General features: G+C 39.3%; 1 protein-coding gene across 1 annotated transcript in view; it reads left to right on the top strand.

Moving 5' to 3' along the window:
• Window positions 1-445: 445 nt before the first annotated feature.
• The window catches only part of LOC309839056 (flavin-containing monooxygenase 5-like), a 29,315-nt gene continuing 19,228 nt past the window's right edge, over window positions 446-10,532 (top strand). The window contains exons 1-2 of the mRNA XM_082680561.1: window positions 446-553; window positions 706-883. Of these exons, the coding sequence (XP_082536687.1) occupies window positions 749-883 (135 nt within the window). The 5' untranslated portion in view covers window positions 446-553; window positions 706-748. The remainder of the gene's footprint in view (window positions 554-705; window positions 884-10,532) is intronic.

The raw sequence follows: 10,532 nt of genomic DNA, 5'->3' as shown, positions 1-10,532 counted from the left end.
GTTCTGACAGATCTCCTGAAAGACAGATGTTCTCCGCTTAAGCTTTTGAGCAAGACTTGCTTCGGGGTTGTTGGTGACAGTTTCCCTTCACCAGTAGGAGTCTGTCACTATAAGACAACACCAGCAAGTTAAAAGTGAATGGGAAGGGCGGGTGATGGAGATTCCGGCCCCTAGGGTCTCCCCTGAGAGTAGCTGAGAGTGCGGGCAACTGCAGGTGAAAAACAGAGAGGTCATAGGGTTAATTATTTCTGCCCAGAGCAGGTTTGGCCCACGTTTTCTCCCCTCTGTGGGGGTAATGGGTACTGCTGAGTGGGCGGTGTGTTGGCTGAAAGGAGGTGGAGCTGAACAGCCCCTCCACATTGGCTATTGCTGCTGTTTGTACTTTGTTGTTTTACATTTCTTTGCAAAGAGCTGAAAGTGCAGTGCCCTCCAGATCGCAGCTGAAGGATCTGCCAGTGTTGGGCCAAAGGCAGCGAGGTCGGGTACCACAGCAGAGCTCTCAGCTCTGGGTCTCAGCTCTGGGTCTTCCAGGCACAGGGCTCACCCATCCAAGGTAGTAGTTCCCGGTGGTCCATGAGGACACTGGAATCTGGGTTCCCCAAAGGCACCTGCTGCTGCAGAATTTATCTAAATGCCACATTCAAGCTCTTCTTTGAAAGGTATTAACTGATGTGTGCTTTCTGTCTTTTGTCATCCTTTCTTTAGGACAGGTTACACTGACCCAGCCCGGTGAAGATCTCTGGAGACCATGACCAAGAAAAGAATTGCTGTGATTGGGGGAGGAGTGAGTGGGCTCACGTCTATCAAGTGCTGCCTGGAAGAAGGCTTGGAGCCCGTCTGCTTTGAAGGGACTGATGACATCGGAGGGCTGTGGCGGTTTCAGGTAAATCTTTTTCCTTAATACTTGGAACTCTTGCTGTAACTAGGTGCATAAGATATTTTACCTCGTGTCAGGAAGTATGATGGGCTTCACAGTGATTAAACCTGCCAGACTTCAACCTGCTGACCTCCTCTCAGCAGCCATCACCTCAGGTTCTATGCAGGTTCCTCTTTCCCTATGCTGGCAGCAAAATGGGACGCAGGTATCACTCGTTCTGTCCTTTACTGATGTCTGTGAAAATGGCACAGAGATCATTTTCATTTACAGATCTTCCTTGATTTACAATGAGGTTACATCTTGATAAGCCCATCGTAAATTGAAAATATCCTGTTACAAATGTATTTAATGCACCTAATCTACCTCACACTATAGCTGAGCCTAGCCTACCTTAAATGTGCTCAAAACACTTATGTTAGCCTACAGTCAGGCAAAATCATCTCACACAAAGCCTATTTTATAATAAAGTGTCGAATAGCTCATGTAATTTATTGAATGCTGTAGTGAACATGAAAAACAGAATGGTTGTTTGGGTGCAGAATGGTTGTAAGTCTATCAGTTGTTTACCCTCCTGATCCTTCCAGCTGACTGGAAGCTGCCACTGCCCAGCATCACCGGAGTATGTTACAAAATATCGCTAACCCAGGAAAAGATCAAAATTCGAAGTGTGGTTTCTATGGAATGTGTATTGCTTTTGAACCATTGTAAAGTCAAAAAATCACAAGTTGGGCACTGTCTGTAATGAGTTTTGCCGCTATCCAGAAAAGGGTAACAATCTTGGTAGGGGGGTGTAGCAGAATGGCATCATGTAAAGTGGTTGCTCTTGGTCTGCGTTCATCGGTAAGTAATCTAGAATACTGCTTACAACTCCTTCCAGGAATCCCCCTTTTCAATCTCTTCTAACCTTACTTTTTTTTTTTCTTTTCTTTCTTACCTTCCTTCCTTCGTTGCTTCCTTCCTTCTTTACTTTAAACAATTCTCTAATGATTCTAGTGCGTAAATAGGATATAAAATCTGGCTGCCTTCCTTGCTTTGCACTTTTCCTTCACTTGAGAAATCAAAGCAGTAGTCCCGTCTTCAGAGAAGGGCAGAGGGCACCTGCAACTGGGTTTTCTTGTCCTTGCACAGACTCAGTTTTAAAGTTGAGTTGCTTTAATATGCACACCGAGTCCTGCAACTTGTTACTAACAGTTAAGGTATCTTCTTACTTAAATGATAGTTAAGCTTATTATATGTCAAAGAATATCACCCTCCTTAACTGATCTCCAAAGCAACATCCATTGGGTTTGCTTTTCAACTCACTTTTTAAGCCAGTGAATGGTATTAAGGTGTCCAGATTTGTTTCATATTTCACAAAACGAATACGGTGCTGGCCAGCTACTTAAAAGTGGTTTCATTCATTCATAGCATTCCTTAGTAGAACAGCAGTACAGTTGTTTTGCATCTGGGCTCCATCCTGGGGACTAACTCTATTTGACAATCGTCCCTATTCGGATCTAGGGTGGATACTCCTTAGCACACCATGCATGCCTCGGTCATAATCAGTCTTGGGCATGGGCTGAAAAGACTGTTAATAAATATTTTGTAATAAATAGGAAATTTTACTTTTGAAATCCAGCCACAACATGGTGTAGATGTTAAGAGCACGTCTGGGTTCAAATCCTACTGTGACCTTGGGGAAAACCATTAACCCTCTCTGTACCTCTGTGTTGTCATCTTTAAGAAGGAGATAATATTGGCAACCACTTCATAGTTATTGTGGGGATTAAGTGAATGAATATTCATGTCATCACTAATAACAGTGGCACAATAATTGCTAAACATCAGTTATTATTCAGTACGCCTAGAGTGTGGCCCACACATTTGGTGTCTGGTAAGCATCCTAGCCAGGTCTGGCAACTACTGACCAGGCATGAAATTAGTGAAGGGTCCACCATCCTACCTGATTATCAGGTTTTATTTCCAAAGTGGTTTAAACTTCCTCTCTGTTAAAGACCCAATTTGGAGTGTTTTCTGATTATACTCTTGGCAAAATTTCAGCACCTTATAAACTGCTTTCTTGAAAATAAATAAGCTATATTTCATCATAATGCTCTGACTGCTGTTAAGACAGACCACATCTGTGTCTATTACATTATATATAACATACATATATTTTACATATATTATAAAGGCACACACAAACACCACTATATTTCTAGAGCCACGGGGGATGCCTGGCATATATTAGGCACCAAATATATTTACATTTTATAAATGAATCCTAGAGAAGCAAAATATCTTGGGTGGCTGCTTAGAATGCTTGTGAAATAGAGACCTTCATTCTCACATATTCCACAGTTACACAGTTGTGGAGCCTAATTGCAGATTAAACATGTTTTACATGCTGATGCTGGTTTCCTCAAGAATTGCCTCAGATCTGCTTTTCTGTGACCCCCTTGCTTGTTATTTGGAGCCTTCCTCTCCCCCATCCTACCCCCCCTAAATTTTCTGTAATTCATTGGGGGTTTCATATATAGGATCGTCCCAAGCACTTTGGAATTCCACCATTGCTACCGGGTGTCCAGTAAGCCACTGGCAACTCAGGGCTTCCATTTTCTCTTTCTTGTAACAGGTCTCAGGGACTCAATATAAATTTCTTTCTTCTTGATCTCCTCATTAATGTTAGACCAGACTGATGGTGAAAAGTCGGTAGTAATGTGAGACATATCACTTTAGTTTTCATACTGCAATATTACTTTATGAACGAAATAGCTTAAAATGATAAATCTCTTATGAAATGCTGAGGTTTTAATGAGCATGTATTGCTGGAAAATAATTTTTAATATTCTTTAGTCAATCTGAATTTTAAAAATCCTTAAAGCATACCAAAGCAGTGCTTCTCCAACTTTAATGTGCACATGAATCACTGGAGCTTTTGCTGAAGTATACATTCCGATTCATTAATCTGGGGTGGTGCCAAGATTCTATATTTCAGGCAAAGCCCCAGGTGATGTTGATGCTACTGATCTGATAACTACAGTTCACGTAGTGAGGTTCTAAAGTGTATATGTGATACAAAGATAGCACATGGATACAATATAATGTAAGATGGGCATATTTAGAACATTTTAATTTAAAATATGAAATTAAGTAATAAACACCCTTAGTTGAATCGGTGTTTAATTCTTAAATATCAACCCCCCCCCCAAAAAAAAAGACAACTGAATGGATACAAAAATACTTAAAAGAGGGTAACTGTAGAGCAGTGGCTGTCAGCTTTGGCTGCAACACTGAACAATCACCTGGGGAACTTTAACAAACTTTAACAAATACGGATATCAGTCCATCCAGATTCTGGTTTTATTGGCCTGGGGTGTCAATAAAGCTCTCCACTAGCTATTTCTAATGTGCAGCCAACATGGAAACCTTTGCCCTTCAGCTTTTACCCCAGCTTTCCCAGGTGATAAATGAGGATCACATTGCGTGTTGAAAACAAAATCGATAACAGTTCATTGAACAAACATTTCTGAAGCTCAGACTTTGTTAGATGGTGTGGAGACACAGAGTTATATAACTTCCTGCCACTGCCCTCAGGCATTCTGCAGTTTAGCTAAGGATGTGTGGAGAAAAGACTTCTGAGGTGGATGGGATAAATTCTGGTGCCCTGAGCTTTCCGGGGCCACCACACGACCTCTTACCAGCAGATCTCAACCTTGTCTACACATTAGAGAAGGAGCAATTAAAACAGGGTCCCTGGGCTTCCCTGGTGGCGCAGTGGTTGAGAGTCCGCCTGCTGATGCAGGGAACGCGGGTTCGTGCCCCGGTTCGGGAAGATCCCACATGCTGCGGAGCGGCTGGGCCCGTGAGCCATGGCCGCTGAGCCTGCGCATCCGTAGCCTGTGTTCCGCAGCGGGAGAGGCCACAACAGTGAGAGGCCCGCGTACCGGAAAAAAAAATAAAAAACAAAAAAAAAACAGGGTCTCTGGGAGTAAGGACCAGGCATTAGTATTTTAGAGTTCCCCAGATGAGTCCAGTGTGAGTACAACGCTGAGAACAACAGTCCTAAGACAGCTTCTGTCCCACGGGATTCTGAGAGTCTGTCAAAGGAACAGAAGATCCACACTGTTCTCACTCCTCCCACTAAAGGGGAGTCATTTTTCTCTTTTCTTCTGCCCTTACTATTGCCTCCAGTCCCTTCAGTTCCAATTATACTACCCTACGTCCCTGGTTCTCTCTTTTCTCATATGAACTTCCTACTCAATGCAAGTCATGTGCTTAGGCAGGAAATAGAATCAAGATATATCTCTAGAGGGCAGATTATTCGCCGATGGTAGGAAAAACTAAAATGCAGGAGCAGAAGCTGCTTCTTCCACTCACTGACCCAGTACTGCTCTGCCCTCACTCTCTTTTGTAAAATGGTGAGTTGACAGTAATGAACCCTACGTAGGGTCCAATCAGGTGTTTAGAAGGGCTTGAAGGTTTTTGTTGACACACAATAACACTTTGTTGTCTTAGTTGCTTGAAAAAGAATACAAATATATGATTATTGTCACAGGAGTAAGATCTGTGATTCATTTAGCTCAGTTACCCCAACATACCTGCTGTGGAAAGCATGACTCCAATCTGTGTACTAAATTTTGAACCCTTGGAAAACAGGGAAAGACTTGTATTTTTTAGCATTAATATAGTGTTTTTATTACAGAGAGACTTTAGAAATATCTACTGAATGAAGTCAAATTTGATAGGAATGTGTCTACCCCTGCCCCCTCAAACATCTTGGTTCCAAAAGGACCCTACCACTCATTAATTTAATTTTTTTTGAAAAAATGTGCTATGTACAAACAACATGTTTAAGTAAACTTTGAATTTTGGAACTGTGTTAGATTTACAGAATTATTAGGAAGATAGTACAGAGTTCCCATATACCCCATGCCCAGATATTATTAATATCTTACATTTGTCCTAATTAATGAACCAGTATTGATACATTATTATTAGTTGAAGTCCATGCTTTATTCAGATTTACTTAGGTTTTTCCCTAACGGCCATTTCCTGTTCCAGGTGTTCCCATCCAGAACACCACGATGCATGTAGTTGTCATGTCTCCTTAGGCTCCTCTTGGATGTGACAATTTCTCAGACTTTCCTTGTTTTTGATGACTCTGACAGTTTTGAGGATTACTGGTTAGGTATTTTATAAAATGTCCCTCAGCTGGGATTTGTCTGATGTTTTCATCATGGTTAGACTGGGGTTATGAATTTTGGGGAGGAAGGCCTTAGAGGTAGGGTGCTGTTCTCATCACATCGTATCAATGGTATACACTATCAAACTTATCACACCGATTGATGTTAACCTTGATGACCTGGCTTGAGATGGTGTTTATCAGGGTTTGCCACTTTAAAGTTGCTCCTTTTTTTCTCCCTTGTCATACTATACTCTTTGCAAGAAAGTCACTAGTCACAGTCCACACGTAAGGACAAAGTTGGCTATTCTAGGCCTTTTTTTCTTTCCACATAAATTTTAGAATCAGTTTGTCAATATCTACAAAATAGCTAGCTTAGATGTTGATTGGGATTGTGTTGAATCTACAGATCAAGTTGGGAAAACTGACATCTTAACAATACTGAGTCTTCCAATCTATGAGCACAGCATATCTTTCCATTTATTCATATCTTTGTTTTTCTTCTTCTGTGTTTTATGGTATCTGCATATAAGTCTCATACATATTTTGTTAGATTTTTACCTAAGCACTTAATTTGGGGGGAGTGTTATTATAAATGGTACTGTTTTTTTAATTTCAAAGTCCAAGTTTTCATTTCTGGTATATAGGAAAGTAAGTGACTTTTGTATATTAACCTTGTATCTTGCAACCCTGCTATAATTGCTTATTAGTTCCAGGAATTTTTATTTTTAAATCTTTGAGATTTTCTACACAGACAGTCATATCATCTGTAAAAAAAATCATTTTATTTATTCCTTCCCAATCTGTATACTTTTATTTCCTTTCTTATCTTATTACATTAGTTAGGATTTCTAGTGCAGTGTTGAATAGAAGTTGTAAGAGAGGGTATCCTTGCCTTGTTCTCAATTTTATGGGAGGGAAATTGTCCATTTTCTCACTATTAAGTAGGCTGTTAGCTGCAGGTATTTTGTAGATGTTCCTTATTAAATTGAAGATGTTTCCCTCTATTCCTAGTTTGTTGAAGTTTTTTATCATCAAGTTGTAGTATAAACAACATTTCTACAAAAATAAAAGAAAAAATCCTACCTCCTTAATAAATCAATTTGTTTTTCCTACTTTGAAGTTTTATTGATTTAAAATATACTCATATAACAGGGGAGAGATTATACAATGTATAATTATATAGACATGGATAGACATAGGTATACAATTGCCCTAGGCATACATAATATTATATATTTGGTTATTAGAATGTGACCTTAATTTTGTAATATTACTTTTTCCACTTAAAGTTATAGGCCATTTTCAGTGTTCCTATACAGATTTCAAAATCATAGTTTTAAGTATCTCCAAATTCAATCACTATAATTCACTCATTAATTCATTTCAAAGCATTTATTAAGCATCCACTATATATGAGGTACTGTCTTGATGACAGAGGTGCAAAAAGTAAGACACAAATCCTACTTTCGGGTATCTCACAGTCATAGAAACAAATGCAGAATATCGCGTGTTCTAATTTGCCTTGATGGCAATCTGAGCAGAGAGTTTTGGCAGCTTGGAGGTTGAGTGTGGCATTTGACTCAGTGCAGAGAACAAGAAATACTTCGTCAAAGAAATGACATTTGATGTGACTCTTGAATGATAGATAGGAATTTTCCAAATGAAGAAGCAGTACTATACTGTTACAAAAGTTTGAAGTCGTGAAAGAGTCTGGAATGTTTCAACAACAATTTAATGACTCAGAAGCTTGAAATTAATTGAGGAGAGCACTAAGTGAAGATACAAAGGTGCATTGGGATAGATTGTGAAATATGCTGAGTTTCCAAATAAGAAATTTGCTTTTCCAAGTGGAATCAGTAGAGCCCATTAAGCAGTGGGGTGACAGGATCTGCTTTGAATTTAGCAGGATACTTAAGGAGTGGTGTGGAAGGTAAATTCTTCATCATATTGAGATACCATAATTTACTAAACCCTTTTCCTATTGGGGGAGGGGGGCATTTTAAGTGGTTTCTAATTAATAGATATTTTAAATACTATAAAATGAATATCTCTATGCATTTGGTTTTATATTATTTTCAATTTTCCTTACAACAAATTTTTGTGAATAAGATTAAAATATCTTATTCAACTGTTTTTGTAATAAATTTTGATGTATTTCATTAGTTTGTTATGCATTTTGTGAAATTTATTTCCTTTTTCTATATGTACCTTTCTCAGTATAATTCAATGTACATCTATTAAATATCTACTACGTGCTATTTATAATTTTATATGCTGTGGGAAAGAGCATGAATACAAGTCAAGGGGCCTACAATCTAGTTGGGGAGATAAAGAATAGACTCTAAGACATTATGGAGGTCTTTGAATCCTAAGCTGAAAAATATAAACTAGAGAAAATGGGGCAGCATCTAAAATTTTAATTAGGGCAGAGATACAACCATACCCTAGAAAGAACACTTTGGTTGAAATAGGTAGGATAGATTAGAAGAGACCTGTAGAAACATTATTAGCAGCCAAAGGGAATGAGATCTTGAAGTATGGGGCAGAGAAATGGGAATGATCTACTCAGGATTCTGAAATTGAAAAATTCTTCTCTAAAAATGGGAGGAAAATCATCTCTAATGTGGGCAAAACCAAGGAACACTCTCCTTTGTGGCCATTCAATGTTCAGTAACATCCATATATCTTTTTCTGGAATAAAAAGAGAAGAGGGGGTCCAAATTGGTTAAGGTAATTTTCTATTATCAAAACAATTTTTAAAAATTCTAGTAGAGTTGAAAAGTCATCATTTATGATATCTCAGTGAGAGGCTAACATAACAATCTGGGTAGATATGGCACTATTTTATGTGATCACTACAACACCCCCATGAGGTAGTTAGTAGAAGTTTTTGAGGAAGCAAAGAAGTTAACCTTGATGGGGAAAGAACAGTGAACTGGGGTTTGATATCAGCTAGAGCAATGCTTCTCAGCTTTCAGATGCATCTGAATCACTTGAGGATTTTGTTAAAAGGCAGATTCCAATTCAGTAGGTCTGGGATGGGGCCTAAGATTCTGCATTTCTAACAATCTTCCAAGTGATGCCCCTGCTGCTAGTCCACAGATCGTACTTTAGGTAGCAAGGATCTGGAGCAGTGGTTCTCAAATTACAGTGTATTTTGTTGGGCATTAAATGGTTCTGAGACCAATTCCAGTGTGTGTATGTGGGTGGCGGGTGGTCCTCAGACACCAGCAAACAATTCTCAAACACTAGCAGGATGTCCAAGAATTCAACTCAATTGTGATCCCTATCTACACAGACACAGCGTCAGATTCCACAGATTGAGGGCTCAGTCCTACAAGACTTCACCCTCGACTCCACTTCAGACACCAGTCATAAGCCCTGGTTATTACCTGGGCTTCTGAACAACCACCTACAGATTGGAGGTTCCAACAACCCCCTCCTGGGATTTGGACTTCAGTTGCCATTCTCAAGTCCAGGTTGTTACCTATACTTCTGACCAACCGAGTATAAATCAGAAATTCCCACGAACCCCTCCCCCATTGGGTTTGATTAATTTGCTAGAGCAGCTACAGAATACAGGAAACCCATTTACTCACTAGGTAACTGGTTTGTTATAAAAGAATATAATTTAGGAACAGGCAAATGAAAGAGATACATAGGGAAAAGGACACTGAGCTTCCATGCCCTCTCCAGGCACACCGCTCTCCCCTAGTCTCTTCGGTTCACCATCCTGGGAGCTCCCTGAACCCCACTCTTTTGGGTTTTTATGGAGACTTTATGACATAGGCATGATTGATTAAATCATTGGGCATTGGCTATTGATTCAACTTCCAGCCCCTGTCGCCTCCCCAGAGGTCAGGGGATAGGCAACTGAAAGTTACAACCCTCTAATCACAGTGTTTGCTCCATTGGTAACCAGCCCACAACCTTAGTTGCTTTCTAAAGGTCACCATATTAACATAACAAAAGACACTTCGTGTCACTCTCAACAGTTAGGAAATTAGGAGAGTATTGGGAGCTCTGAGCCAGGAACTGTAGAAAAAGACCATATATGAGAATATATTTCGACCATCTGGATAACCAAATATATATTTCTTATAAATCACAGTATTGCAGCATTTAGCTTATTTCATTTTTATGTTATAAATAATGCTGTCATTCACATCCTTAAACATAAATCTTTGTCTACAATGCTGAATCTTTCTTTAAAAGGCTAAGTTGCAAGGGTTTCATATTCTTGTCACATTGCTGTCCAGAAAATATTGTACTAAGATCTCATTTCACCTCATTTTTGCTAACACTGAGTAATTGTCTTTGTAATTAGTAAAAACGAGGTAAAATGGGAACACATAGTGGACAGAATGTAAGTTAGTACAGTGTTTCCTGGAGAACAATGTGGCAAGTGTATGAAACTCTTGAAACTTCCCTAGGCTTTGAAATATATATACTATTTAAAAGACTCAGATGGGCAATTCTTACTTGGAG

The sequence above is a fragment of the Grampus griseus genome (assembly GCF_964374135.1).
Source record: "Grampus griseus genome assembly, chromosome: 1".
Lineage (NCBI taxonomy): Eukaryota > Metazoa > Chordata > Mammalia > Artiodactyla > Delphinidae > Grampus > Grampus griseus.
The sequence above is the reverse complement of the archived record's forward strand: the minus strand, read 5'-3'. Positions and strand labels throughout refer to the sequence as shown.